At 35.2% G+C, this 14,785-nt stretch overlaps 3 protein-coding genes across 3 annotated transcripts; all 3 read right to left on the bottom strand.

The window, feature by feature from the left end:
• Positions 1–114: 114 nt before the first annotated feature.
• Positions 115–1,250, bottom strand: LOC113335564 (ethylene-responsive transcription factor ERF017-like). Its single transcript, XM_026581596.1, has one exon. It carries the CDS (start codon positions 1,095–1,097, stop codon positions 465–467), a length of 633 nt encoding a protein of 210 aa, XP_026437381.1. The 5' UTR covers positions 1,098–1,250; the 3' UTR covers positions 115–464.
• A 1,927-nt stretch (positions 1,251–3,177) lies between these two features.
• LOC113335715 (ethylene-responsive transcription factor ERF017-like) lies at positions 3,178–3,951 on the bottom strand. The gene is made up of 2 exons (XM_026581731.1): positions 3,895–3,951; positions 3,178–3,654 (listed from the first exon to the last, which is right to left on the bottom strand). The coding sequence occupies exons 1-2, from the start codon at positions 3,949–3,951 to the stop codon at positions 3,178–3,180; spliced, it is 534 nt and encodes a 177-aa protein (XP_026437516.1).
• Positions 3,952–3,992: 41 nt separating this feature from the next.
• Positions 3,993–5,253, bottom strand: LOC113335511 (ethylene-responsive transcription factor ERF017-like). Its single transcript, XM_026581546.1, has one exon. The coding sequence runs from the start codon at positions 5,077–5,079 to the stop codon at positions 4,435–4,437; it is 645 nt and encodes a 214-aa protein (XP_026437331.1). The 5' UTR covers positions 5,080–5,253; the 3' UTR covers positions 3,993–4,434.
• Between the last annotated feature and the right edge of the window lie 9,532 nt (positions 5,254–14,785).

Here is a 14,785-nt window from a genome sequence, read left to right as displayed (position 1 = left end):
TTTCCAACATACTCGGGTGTCTGCAGTATGCAACATTCTTGTTTTACTATAATTTAATAATTAGTATCAATTTTGGTTGACTAATATTGCTTTGCCCTTAAAAAAAACCTTTCAAAAATACAATACAATTCACCACTTTTCTATAAAGAAAAGTTTTTAAGAAAAATCATTTAAAACAAAATGACAAAAAACGAGAAGAAAGAATCAAGAATTACATACTGTGGCTGATATTCTCTACCGTGAACCGGGCGTGATAATAAACACTGAATTACCCGATTTGACTCTGATCACTATTGTCTGAAAAAAAGTCGACTCGAGTTCATAGCCTCAAGGGTTTTACTGTGATTCAAAGGATGGCACAAAAAGGAGCCATCCACAGTCACTACTTGTATGCAATTAAACAAACTCCTACGTAAAAATCGTTAACTCGGCATACTAAAACTCGCCCGAGTTGGTTCAATAATTTAAAAATTCCAAAGAGATGAGTGGTGACTAAAAACTCCACCATCATTTTCATCTTCGTAATCACCAACAAATTCAAGTTGTGGTGATAGCGTCAAAAACTCTCCCGGAAAATCATTGGCATCGGAAAAAACTCCAAAATCCGACACACCATTAGCCATACTCAGCGTATCATCCGTATCCCTGGAAACTGACAATAAATCCAAGAGTTCCCAATCCATATGAACATTATTATCATTAGTATGTTCATTTCCAAACCTAATTATATCTTCATTATGTTGTACTTCTTCTTCTTCATTCGCGTACTTAGCAGCAACTTCTTGAATTTCAGCTCGAGACAACGAGCTAGCACCTTGAATATCCGGAGGATTGTCAGGGAAATTGAATTTAGCTTCTTGACCACGTAGACAAAACTGTGCAGCATCAAAAGCTCTAGCTGCTCTCTCCGGTGTATCATGAGAACCTAACCAAATTCTTTCTCGACTATTTGGTAGTCGAATTTCTGATACCCATTTACCCCATTTACGTTTTCTTACGCCCCTATATTTAGACTGCTGTTCACTACTATTACCATTGGTATGACTATATGATGATGACGACGCTGATGGATTATCAACTGTACCGTTCCGAATCATTATGAACCCTAGCTAAAAACTCAAATGTTGCAAGGATATGATATGGTAAATTGAGTACGTACATGAATGAGTTCGATGATTGAATACATCTGCATGACTTCGCCATTTCTATATATACCTAATGGTTTTGGCTGCTGGTTTTCTCGGCTTGTGAGTGAAAAGGAAAGTGACGACCCATGAGAGAGTGACTGAGTGAGTGAGTCTAACTGAACGCGTTGAAGTGCCGCACGTTACAAACAGACCGTAAAAAGAGTCTAGAAACGGACAAGTGGATGGACAAAAGAAAAGGATCTAGAGTTTAAGATTACATAAACGCGGTAGAAATAAATAAACGTGACGATCAGACTAGTTCAAGTTGACATCAATGATTTTGAAGTTTTTGTTTTTGTGTTGTGCAAACCATAAAAATCTCTGTAACTTTCCTATCCTTAATTCCTATGAAGGACCATATATTGAACCCGGTGAGTTTGGTTTTTGTACTACTGTCCATAAATTCGGTACTGATGTTGTAGCTCCCACTAGTGAGCAAAACCATTCCATTGTTTGGCTTTTAAGATTTTGCAAAAGCAGCTTTTAAGTTGTGTTAGACACAAAAAGGTCATCCACATCAATACCACGCATAGCCAAAGAGTTTGCTGCTTAACTCTGGTGACCACTTCTCCAACCTAAGTTTCAAAAGAGTTTAAAAGTCTCAGAAGAGTTCAGATTTTGTTATAGCAATGTCGTGGCAAAATTTTGATCCTTATACAACTGTGGCAAATTATGGAATAGTTTATAATGAAGTACTTAAACGCTCTCCCGTAATATTTGCACAAACTTCTGTTCGATCCCAAATGATAATGAATTTAAAGTTAATATTCTGGTGATTTGTTATTCTTATAAACTAGACAATTCTGCAAAAATGAACACAATTCAAAATGTATAACACCACCATTTACTACTTGGGAAATCAACCGTTGGAAATTAACGGCTGAAATTAAGGTCGGTAAATGGTTGAATTTGGTATCTCGAATTGTATAATAAGAGAAACATATCATCAAAATATTAACTTCAAATTCATTGTTATTTAGGTTTTATTAAAAATTAGTACAAATCTTTTAAGATGGTGTTCAAATAAGATTTTCGATGGATCTTCATAATTATCTTATACAATTAACATATTTTACATAGCATAAACTTATGATGACGGTGGTGTTATACGTTTCGGATTGTGCTCATTTTCTTTGTAGTAATCTATAATACGATAAAAGGTACGTTTCATCAAAATATTAACTTCAAATTCATTGTCATTTAGGCTATATAAAATATTTGCGGAAAATGGGTCATTTGTCCAAATATTTTTAAATCACGGTTCAAATGGACGAGTAAAAAATAGTTTGGGTGAAATGCCAAAAAAAAAATAGCAAGGATGAAACTGGACTCATCCTAGCTTAAATTTTAAAAATTCAAGGATGAAACTGGATACATCCTGTGTAAATTAAAAATAAGAAAAAATATTTGAAAATGGACACGATGAAACTGGTTACATCCTGCCTATTTTTACATTTTTGTCCATTTAAACAGTATCAAAATCTAACTGTCCATTTCACCCAGAAATTGTTGATTTTGGTCTTTTTAACCAATTTTGTGAAAAATTTGTTAGAAATAGTTTACATCCTGGGTGAAAAAGACATGTAAAATTGATACTGTTTAAATTGACGGGAATGTAAAAATAGCCAGGATAAAAACAGTTTCATCTTATCTATTTTCAAATGATTTTTCTTATTTTTAATTTACATCAGGATGCATCCAGTTTCACCCTCGCTATTTTTAAAATTTAAGCCAGGATGAATCTAGATTCATTCTTGCCATTTTTTTGGTTTCCGTTTCACCCATATTAATTTTGATTCTCCGCTAAAATCATGTTTTAAAAATATTTAGGCAATTAACCCAATTTCCGTTATAGAAAACCTCACCATCATTTTCATCTCTGTAAACACCACAAACTTCTAGTTGTGGTGATGTCAATGCTAATGGAAAATCATTAGCACCGGAATAATCACAGAAATCCGACTCATTATTAACTGTACTTGACGTATAATCACCCGTACCCCCACAAAGCCGACAACAAGTCCAGGAGTTCCCTATCCACATTACCATTGTTGCCATTATTATCATTAGTAGTTTCGTTTTCTAATCGATTTATATCTTCAGCTTCATTTTCTTCCTCTTCTTCATTAGCGTACTTAACAGCAACTTCTTTAATTTTAGCTCGAGTCATCTGTGAGCTAACACCTTGTATATTAGGAGGATTATCAGGGAAATTGAAATTAGCTCCTTGACCGCGTAGAGAAAGCAGTGCAGCATCAAAAGCTCTAGCTGCTTTCTTCGGTGTATCATGAGAACCTAACCAAATTCGTTCTCGACTCTTTGGTAGTCGAATTTCTGATACCCATTTACCCCATTTACGTTTCGTTATACCCTTATATCTCGATTGATCCCTACTTTTGCTAATCCTTAGACTTGGGGACAATGACGATGATGAATTATCAAGTACCGTATCATAATGATAACTCCGCTCGAACCCACATTTTCTACCCAATTAGAAATTTGGAATTTTATTTTTGAATATTTGACGTTTACAATGATTTTGCTTAAAAAATAAAATTGTTATCCACTAGGCATACAAAGTACCATCTAAGTTTATTTGTATATGAATGAGAAGGCTGTTGAAAACTGAAGATTAACTTGACATTTTTGAGTGCAACTTTCCTTAATTATTTTTCTTCGGCTACATGTATATTGTTGAATAACCTACGTTCACGATAGACATCTCCCAGTTCTTCTGCTCTGTATATTCTTCCAGGTCATTCATGGATTAATAGGATTAATTAGGAAATTTTGGGTCCTCATCTCTTAAAACCAATGCCCAGGCATAATAGATTGACCTTATATTTTTTATACAAATATATTTTTTTACCAAAAAAAAGCATATTTCAAAATATATACGACGATCATCTATCATTTTGAAAACCAACCGTCAAAGATCAACGGTTGAAATTAAAATCTAAAAATGGTGAAGTTCGTATCTCAATATTTCTTGGTCCCAAAAGGCTGCTCGACCATAATTTTAAATGCAGCCACAACGTCTTCAAAGATAATATGACTCCCACGTATAACCCCGTCTTTTAAGTTTAATATAATTTCCTATGCTTCAGCAAGCCAGATGGGTGTAATCCCATTCTGATTTTGATATAATTTTCTATGCCAACTAGGAACTTAAACTAGAGAAAAGCACCAGAAATACCCATAAAACTAGCCACACTAAAACTTGGTCGAGTTAGTTTATCTGACTAATTTAAAAATTCCAAAGAGATGAGTGGTTATAAAAAATATCACCATCATTTTCATCTTCGTAATCACCACAAACTTCTCGTTGTGGTGATGTCAATGCCAAAATATCTCCTGGAAAATCATTAGCACCGGAATAATCACAGAAATCCGACTCATTATTAACTGTACTTGACGTATAATCACCCGTACCCCCCAAAACCGACAACAAGTCCAGGAGTTCCTTATCCACATTACCATTGTTACCATTATTGTTAACAGTAGTTTCGTTTTCTAATCGATTTATATCTTCATCTTCATTGTCTTCCTCTTCTTCATTCGCGTACTTAGCAGCAACTTCTTTAATTTTAGCTCGAGTCATCTGTGAGCTGACACCTTGAATATTAGGAGGATTGTCGGGGAAATTGAAATTAGCTCCTTTACCGCGTAGACAAAACAGTGCAGCATCAAAAGCTCTAGCTGCTTTCTTCGGTGAATCATGAGAACCTAACCAAATTCGTTCTCGACTTTTTGGTAGTCGAATTTCCGATACCCATTTACCCCATTTACGTTTCGTTATACCCTTATATTTAGATTGATCCCTACTTTTACAATTTCTAAGACTTGGGGACGATGACGATGATGAATTATCAACTGCATCGTTCCGACTCATTAGGAAATATGATAAATTGGTTACGTACAGATTTTTCTTTTTTTTTTTTGAAAGATTGGAGTGCGTACATGAATGAGTTTGATGATTGAATACCTTTGCATGACTTTGCCATAATTTCTATATATATGTAATTGTTTTGGCGGCTACTTACTGGTTAGAAGGAAAGTCATGATTCATCGGAGAGTGAGTGAGTCTAAATGACCGTGTTGAGGTACTGCAAACTAGATACAGACTGTAAAAACGATATTGAAACGGGCACGTGGATGGACAAGACAAGAGTAACTAGGTTTTGAGTTGTTACAAACGCGGTACAGAGTGTCATAGTACAAAATAGAAGAGGAAGTATAAAGGTGGTGGGACTAGTTCAGGATGGCAACAACGATTTGATGTTTTTGTCTTTGTTTTTTATAAAAAATCTCTTTAACTGTCCTTTCTTTATTTCCTACGAAGGACCACCTGTTGAACTTGGTGAGTTCTATCAAATTTGTTTGTGTAATCAAAACTGCACTTGCATTGCAGAGCATTTTAACAACTTCGATATATGTTTTCCTTAATGGCTCCCCTGCGAAGTACTGTTCACCCCCTCAAGGAGTTTCAGAGAAGGCAACCCCTGTCTCGTTATCTGTTTGTCATTTTGTATGGTAACATGTTTTGGGAAATTTGAGATGGGTTCGACACTTATATTTGGGAGGATCACTGGGTTCCTTCGTTAAAGGTAAAGCTTAGTCCCTCTTCTAATGAAATTGAGGCCCAATCTTCCGTAGTTGCATGGTTAGCAAGGGTGGGATGTTGATTTTCTAAATTACATATTCCCTATTCATGTTGTGAGTCTTATAATCGTGATCATCGGGATCAACATCCAAATGTTTTAACTCGAAGGTGATAATAGTGTTGTAGTAGGATCCTAGGATACTTGCATATGCAGCAGGCAAGAAGGTCAAAGTAGAATGGGCTTTCAACCCATGTCGAACAATTATATGCATCAGACGACAGTTAAATTCATTTTCATTAAGAAGAAACGCAATGGAGTAAGATAAAGATGATCACTGAAATGGCCAAAACTTAGATCTGAGAACCTAAATTCGCTACTGATGTTGTAGCGCACTCAACTCAGCAAAACCATTCCCTAATTTATGCTATGCTAGTTTGGTTTGGTTGGAAAAAAAAATTATTCACATAAGTGGCCATCTTCCAGATCAATACTACGCATAACCAAACACTTCCTTAGTTGATTCTCATGACCAAGTCTCAAACAAAAAAAAAAAAAAAACTGTTGGCAATATTGTGGCAAAGTTTTGATTCTCTATACAACTGTGACTAAAATAGTAAACCGTGACCAATTCAGGAGATGAGATGTTTGTAACTTTGTAATACTGATCAAAACAGCAACTCTACAAAAAAGGGACCACCAGATTTGGATAAAAGAAAACAGGCAGAAAGACACTTCATGAGTAGCCACCACAATCCGTCCTAGACATGACATATATATATATATATATATATATTCCCTTCTTTTTTAATTTATTTTTGACAAAAAGAGAACAAACTATATTATAGAGAAAGCCGACGTACACCAACTGCCATGGGATGAAAATATATGTGGTTTCTTTTTGAGTCAAATATATCCACGTTTCAAAAACTTCTCTCTCTCAAAACTGCTCCAGAGAAAAAAATACCCAACTGTTCCCTTTCCTTCTTCAATCCTTGTTGAATAGGTCTCAATTTTTATGGTTTGATCTGAATATTAAGATCTTCTGATCGTTGTCGTATGCGTTAAAAATAATTTCATTTTCTCACTCTACTAAATACAAATGAAGTACGTGGTAAGAAAGAATTCGTTCCCACAGAAAGGCTTTTGTTGTTATAAAATTCAGTTTCTTAATAACCAAGGGGGAGATTTTTGTTTTAGCAAAACAATAAAAATAATTGAAAGGAATAAAATATGAAAACAATCAATAAGAGGAAGATATTGGTTACAGGATAGTATCATTCACGAACATGTATTTTCATCAATGACTAGAATTGGTATTTTAATCTCTCATTTACTAAAAGTCCTAGGATACTTTGATCGCAAGAATATCCCGCTAATTCCCTGATTTCATCACAACCACATTAAAAGATGCATATGTGAATTCTACCTAGAAAGCAACCTAAAGTGTAAAAGCACAATTAAGTTTAACTCCCTAAGAGCAATAAGTTTTATGGAATAAGACTAATCAAAGCAACCGAACGTGTAAAATCACTAATTCGATTTAACTAAGGTTATGATTCATATGTGACTAGTAGGATATATCACTACAGCACTACTCACATTTATGCTACTTGTAATCAGGAATTTATCACTTTTTCGTATAATAAAACCTAATCTAGCAATAGATATGAAGACCAATCTAATTGATTCCGGACTCAATCAAACTAGCACTCAAATCATGCAACAATATTAACAATGAATCATAAAAAATACAGTTGAGACAAAACTAATCCATTGATTTACATATCATGCTTGAGGAATCAACTTTTATCCCATAACCAATAATTGTGTTTAGTTACTCATAGTAATGGAGTTCATTATAATCATTTTCATAAAATAAAGAAATGAAAAATATACGAAAGCAAACCCTAGTAGAATCGCCGCTCTCCTCCAAAACTCCCCTTTACATGTAATGTCAGTTCTAGGGAACTGACAAGCTTAATCAATGATTTTGCTTGTAACTTTTTCATGCGAAATCGGAACGGTCACATTATTTCACCACGGGCTTCGTCTTTTCGCTCTCCCCAAGATGATGAGATGAAATCCAAGATTTAAACGAGTTACACTTCCTTTTGCTCCAATGACTCCAAAACACCTAATAAACTCAAACTCACACATAAGATACATAATTTACATGAAAACTCGCAAAGAAAGCATAAATACTAGATATAAAATTAGGTGTTTTACAACATCTATCAAATTCCCCCACACTTAGACTTTGCTAGTCCTCGAGCAAATGAAACAAAACTTTTTCTAAAGGATACAAACAACTCCATCTCATGAGGGTTTACTAGAGATATATCCACAAAACCTACTCTTCCAACTTACTAGTTCTCCGTAAAGATAGCATCCAACGCGCTAAGAAGACATAGGGATTCTGCACACTAGTCATAAGAAGTTAGACACATAAATGAACACAATCTCATCCTTAAAAGTTGAGAGAGAAATAACCATACCTTATCGAAAGAAATTCGGCTTCGGAGTGATCGAAAGTCTCGACTCTGCCTCACAAGAAAGGGTTTTATGAAGTTGCTCTCAATAATAAACATCTTTTTATGGGTCACACATGTGTTCAGGTAGGAATTAAGAGAGAATCCTGCGACTCTGCCTCACAAGAAATTGTTTTGAAAACCCACATATTTTATTCATTTTGAAAACCCTTTTTTCTGACGATCTCTAAGAAAGGAAATCAACCACATATTTTACTTACCTCGTTATCCGTTCGGCGTGCAGTTAGCACCACTCTCACAGCATCCATAGAAACGTCTTCGGTCTTCAATTCTTGTCTTCATCTTCGTCTTCGGTCTTCAACTCTTGATGATGAAATCTTGAACTTCGAAGAATCTTGACATTGTGATTCTTTCCTCTAATTCCTTGTTGTTTGAAACTCCATTATAACTATTTCTTCTTCCATTGGCTTTATTGAATGAATACAAAACCAAAAACGAACTAAACAAACCAAATATGATGCAATGAATATTTTATTTTTTATTTTTTTCTTTTTTTTTAAATTTAAGACAAGAGAAAATAAAATACAAATCAACAAATAAAAATAAAGATAAAATAAAAATGCAAGTACAAAGGCCATGGTGTAAGTACTTTACCGCTCGATTCTTCACAACTTGTATGTCTCGATATCATAAAATTCTTAAATTCTCATCTTGATAATATTCGCTCTTGTAAAATAGTCTTCAACTTGTAAAAATTCTGCTCCTTGTCTTGTTGCTTTACTTGAATCTGAAATCTGCTCATTTCTGTACTGTTGCTTGTAAACCTTAAACGTCTTCAACTTTCCTTCAAGTTTGTGATGCTCCTCTTGTTGATGATGATGGTGTTTTTATGGACCTATTGGTGTAGAGAGAGATAAAGTGGATGGTGCTAACTGCGAACAAGATTACAAGTGGTATGTAAGTTAGCAATTCGATGTCACCATTCATGATTGATAAAATAGCACTCAAGAGATCAAAATAGTGCTTCTATTGGTGGGAGGTTGGGTATCTCACCATTCTACCCGGAGTTTACGTACGGTGACACACACTCTAAAAGCACATATTTAGACAGGTACAAAGAAGTGAAGGTCGGTGCCTCTCATGATGTAACATGGGTAGTCTCCAGTATAGGGGACCACTACTCTAATACTGAATTCAGTCTGCACCTCATTTGCCACTGGGATGGTTAAATCCAACTTTAACTCTCATACAAGTAAGAAACCCGATCATGTTCTCTGTCATCTCTAAGTTCTGTCACTCTTATGAGAATCTCGATGTATTCTTAGCGACATGTATACTATGTGATTCTAAACTAACTACAAGTTGGAGCTTTTTATTCACTATTTTACACAAAAGTTGAAAATTTCATAAAAATTTCAAAGAAAGTTACAATGCAAGCTTAACTACTCCCCCACACTTAAACTTTACATTGTCCTCAATGTAAATTGAGTCATTCAAAGTAAGTCAAGGTGGGAAATCTTACATGAAATATGACAAGAAATAAAAAAAAAAAAAAAAAGACAATAAAAAGCTAAAAAAACAAGATAAGAAAAGAAAATAAAAGATAAGAGATACAAAACCAATGGGATGCCTCCCATGCAGCGCTTGGTTTAAATTCGTCAGCCCGACTACCTCCTTGTTTGCTAAGCCTTAGCCGGCTTCCAAAACATTATGGAAATCTGATTGAATGTTACTAAAGTGCCTCCTCGCCTCAAATATGTTGAAGTGAATGACCTCTTCATCGAACTCCATAGTCAAGGTGCCATTGTGGACATCAATCTTCGTTCTAGCGGTACTCATAAATGGTCTACCCAACAGTAAAGGTGTAGACGAGGATGAATTCACATCACTCATGTCTAAAACGTAGAAATCCACTGGAAATATTAGTCCTTTTACCTGCACCAAAACATCCTCAGCAATCCCTTTCGGGTAAACATTAGATCTATCGACAAGTTAAATAACTATGCCGGTTTTCTTAAGAGGACCAAGGTTTAAAGCATCATAAATAGAAGTAGGCATAACATTAATGGAAGCTCGTAAATCTAACATAGCTTTTGTAAACCTCGTTTTCCAATTGTGTATGCAATTGTGAAACTACCGGGATCTTTCAATTTAGGTGGGAGTTTCTTTCGAAGATACCCCGAAGCATTCTGCCCCACACTCATTACCTCATTACCCGTTAGCTTGTGTTTGTTAGCGCACAATTCCTTTACACACTTTGCATAGGGAGGAGATTTCCTAATTACTTCAATGAGTGGTATATTCACTTGGACCTTGTTAAAAACATCTCAAATATCCCTATCTTGTTCCACCTTCCTATTAGATTTAGCGAACCTGCCATGAAAAGGTAAAGGAGGACCTTAAGTAGAAAGAAGATATTTAGAGTTGGATTTAGTTACCTCGGGAGTTTTAGGGAAATCAACATCCTTTTCCTCCAAAACTGGTTCCTTTTGGGCTTCTTCTTTACCCGAATCAGTAATTTCAGGTTTCACAAGTTGTGTACCACTTCCAAACATAATAGCATTGACACAATCTCCTGGGTTAAGAGGTTGGAAGGGAGTTTCTCACTATTTTGTGCATACAACTGATTAATCTCCTCGGCCATTGAACCAACTTGTGTTTGCAAGTTCTTGACCGCACCCTCTGTTCTTTGCATAAAAGATTTCAGCAACTCTTTCATATTGGACCCTTGATTTTGAGGTTGTTGTTGTGGTTGTGGTTGACCAACTTGTGATTGCAAATCCTTAATTGCATTATTGTTGTACCACGGACATTAGAGCCTCCACCAAAGTAACCATCTTTGCCAATTCTGAATTTTAGGCTTGTTGCGGTTGTTGCACTTGTTGTTGGAACTCACTCGGATGGTTGTAAACATAACTTGTACTTGCAACTTGCTCGTGAGTGTTGGAGTGAATACCATACGGCTGAGTTGAAAATATAGTATTGACATGCTCTACGTTCTCATAAGTTGGATGTGATGGTTTTACAACCACTGCTGCAATTTGTTGCATCATTGCCATCATATTTCTCATTTGTTGACGTAATTTAATAATCTCGTCAACTTGATTAACTCCCTTGGTAGATGGTTCTGATCCACGACTCGAAAATTGTTCAGAATTTGCTGCCATACTCTCAATCAACTCTCTAGCTTGTGTCACCGTCTTGTTCATAAGTGCACCACCACTTGCAGCGTCAATAAGATTCCTATCACTTGCTTGGAGACCTTCATAAAAGTATTGGATAATCATTGCGTCAATAAATTGGTGATGAGGGCAGCTTGCTACCAATCTCTTGTACCGTTCCCAACATTCATACAACGATTCCCCCACACTTTGTTTCATCCCACAAATATCCTTGCGAATTTGAGTCGCTTTCGACGCAGGAAAATATCTCTCCAATAAAAGTTTCTTCAACCCATTCCATGTTGTAATACTACCAGGCGGTAAGTAACATAACCAATCTTTAGCTGCATTGAGTAAAGAGAAAGGAAAAGCACGCAACATTCCTTCATCTGCATTAGCCCCATTGGGTATCATGTTTGTCATCAACCATTGAAACTCCATAAGATGCTTGTTCGGATCTTCCCATACACATCCATGGAACTTTGGTATTTGACTGATCAATCCTGACTTGATATCAAAATTGGAAGTTGCTTCAATACACCATTGTTGTTGATCCAACTTCTGAGAAGCTAGCTCCTTGAATGTGCGATTTGCATCACCCATTGCTTCTCCCAGTTTGTATTTCAGTAAGGTACCTGAAACACAATTCTCAAAACGAAATTAAAAACAACGTAAAAATAAGAAATCAAAACTATATAACAAGCAGATGCCTCCCCGGCAAAGGCGCCAAAATTTGATCGCTGTCGTATGCGTCAAAAATAATTTCACTTTCTCACTCTACTAAATATAAATGAAGTACGTGGTAAGAAAGAGTTCGTTCCCACAAAGAGGCTTTTGTTGTTATAAATTCAGTTTCTTAATAACCAAGGGGGGGGGGGGGGGGATTTTTGTTTTAGCAAAACAATAAAAATAATTGAAAGCAATAAAATATGAAAATAATCAATAAGAGGAAGATATTTTTTACGGGATAGTATCATTCACGAACATGTATTTTCATCAATGACTAGAATTGGTATTTTAATCTCTCATTTACTAAAAGTCCTAGGATACCTTGATCGCAAGAATATCCCGCTAATTCCCTGATTTCGTCACAACCACATTAAAAGATGCATATGTGAATTCTACCTAGAAAGCAACCTAAAGTGTAAAAGCACAATTAAGTTTAACTCCCTAAGAGCAATAAGTTTTATGGAATAAGACTAATCAAAGCAACCGAACGTGTAAAATCACTAATTCGATTTAACTAAGGTTATGATTCATATGTGACTAGTAGGATATATCACTACAAGCACTACTCACATTTATGCTACTTGTAATCAGGAATTTATCACTTTTTCGTATAATAAAACCTAATCTAGCAATAGATATGAAGACCAATCTAATTGATTCCGGACTCAATCAAACTAGCACTCAAATCATGCAACAATGTTAACAATGAATCATAAACAATAAAGTTGAGACAAAACTAATCCATTGATTTAAATATCATGCTTGAGAAATCAACTTTTATCCCATAACCAATAATTGTGTTTAGTTACTCATAGTAATGGAGTTCATTATAATCATTTTCATAAAATAAAGAAATGAAAAATATACGAAAGCAAACCCTAGTAGAATCGCCGCTCTCCTCCAAAACTCCCCTTTACATGTAATGTCAGTTCTAGGGAACTGACAAGCTTAATCAATGATTTTGCTCGTAACTTTTTCATGCGAAATCGGAACAGTCACATTCTTTCACCACGGGCTTCGTCTTTTCGCTCTCCCCAAGATGATGAGATGAAATCCAAGATTTAAACGAGTTACACTTCCTTTTTCTCCAATGACTCCAAAACACCTAATAAACTCAAACTCACATATAAGATACATAATTTACATGAAAACTCGCAAAGAAAGCATAAATACTAGACATAAAATTAGGTGTTTTACAACACCTATCATCTTCCACACAGATTTGGGTATATTTAGTTTAATATTTATAATTTTAAATAAAACGATCACTACTTATTGTGATTTTCTGTAATTAAATTCTAGGGTTTTTCTTATTTTAATGGTTTGTTTTTATAGCCTAAAGGGTGTTTATTTCGATTGTGATAATCGTTTCAAATGGATCACTGAAAACGATTTATTTCAGCGTGACGTAGGTCTATATTTCCATGAAGATCAACGACTACCGGTTTGGATCATGATGAAGCACAGTGCATATTACTCTTATTTCATGGGAGATTTCAATCTTATTGAAGAAGAAGACAAGTTCAAATGGTTGAATCAGAATTCAAAAGCCATCCCCCTAATATCATCAATTTCTTATATGAAAATCATGTATTTTATATATGTTGGGTGCAATAATCAAAACACAAGGAAAAATCAAATAAGCAAAAGTTATTGATACTTAGTTCCTTTATAATTAAAGTGATCGATTTGATGAAACGAACGAGATCTCCAGATCTCCGCAACAGCAACAAGGCAAAACTTTGGAAAAACAGAGTGAGTCACGTGTTCAACACGTTGTCCTTAAGACATTAGCGCCCTACTACACTCAAGAGTGATGCTATAGTCCTCATAGGATGATATCTCTAGGATAAAACACCCTACTATACCTACTACTAGCATATGTAGTAGATGCTCAACTTGAGCTTGGCAACTCCGAAAAAACCCTTAAGGAAAATCGTGAACGCATAAGAAAACAATATAAAATATTTTCCCTTGGGGGTCACTCTAAAATATAGAGCAACCCCTTTCCCATAGATTTTACAAAAGTAGTGAATTTATTTATATAATGGAATAATACAACTTAAAAAAGATGAACTCCCCGATGTGGGACTAAAAAGCTTATATAGTCTCTTAAAACAACTAAAAAGTGGAAACTCCACGGTGTGGGACTAATAAGTTTTTCATTCACAAAAGAAAACAATAAATTATAGTTTTTATTAAAACCTTAAAAATCATATTTAATTAATCGTTTTCCAACAATCCCCCACATGAATGAAAACTCAATAAAACACGAAACACAGATAGATCTTGGTAAATCAATAACCCAATCTCACGACCCGAACTGACTGAACAGACAGATAGATCGTGCATGTTGAAGTCATACTAACCATTCCAACATCATCTCCTTCACACAACAGTGTGTTGACCCCAGGGTCATACTATGGATTGCAAAAATCATATAGTATAGAGATCTTTCATCTTTAGTTCCTCACAAGTAAGACTAAAGGTTCCTTTCACCAAAGTTAAAAAGCATGGACCAGTGAACCCTCAGTGACCATTAGGTCCTAAGTTCCAGTAATACCAAAACCATCAAAACGAAAATCACATAAAAAATGCAGGAAATATCATTTTAG

The sequence above is a fragment of the Papaver somniferum genome, unplaced genomic scaffold (genome assembly GCF_003573695.1).
Source record: "Papaver somniferum cultivar HN1 unplaced genomic scaffold, ASM357369v1 unplaced-scaffold_15, whole genome shotgun sequence".
NCBI classification, from domain to species: Eukaryota; Viridiplantae; Streptophyta; class Magnoliopsida; order Ranunculales; family Papaveraceae; genus Papaver; species Papaver somniferum.
The sequence above is the reverse complement of the archived record's forward strand: the minus strand, read 5'-3'. Positions and strand labels throughout refer to the sequence as shown.

Bases quoted from the DNA above. Each gene is read 5' to 3' on its own strand.
- LOC113335715 (XM_026581731.1), bottom strand. From the start codon at position 3,951: ATGAATGACCTGGAAGAATATACAGAGCAGAAGAACTGGGAGATGTCT. The intron at 3,655-3,894 runs GTAGGTTATTCA...TGTGGGTTCGAG, and splicing joins GGGAGATGTCTATCGTGAAC to CGGAGTTATCATTATGATAC.
- LOC113335511 (XM_026581546.1), bottom strand. From the start codon at position 5,079: ATGAGTCGGAACGATGCAGTTGATAATTCATCATCGTCATCGTCCCCA.
- LOC113335564 (XM_026581596.1), bottom strand. From the start codon at position 1,097: ATGATTCGGAACGGTACAGTTGATAATCCATCAGCGTCGTCATCATCA.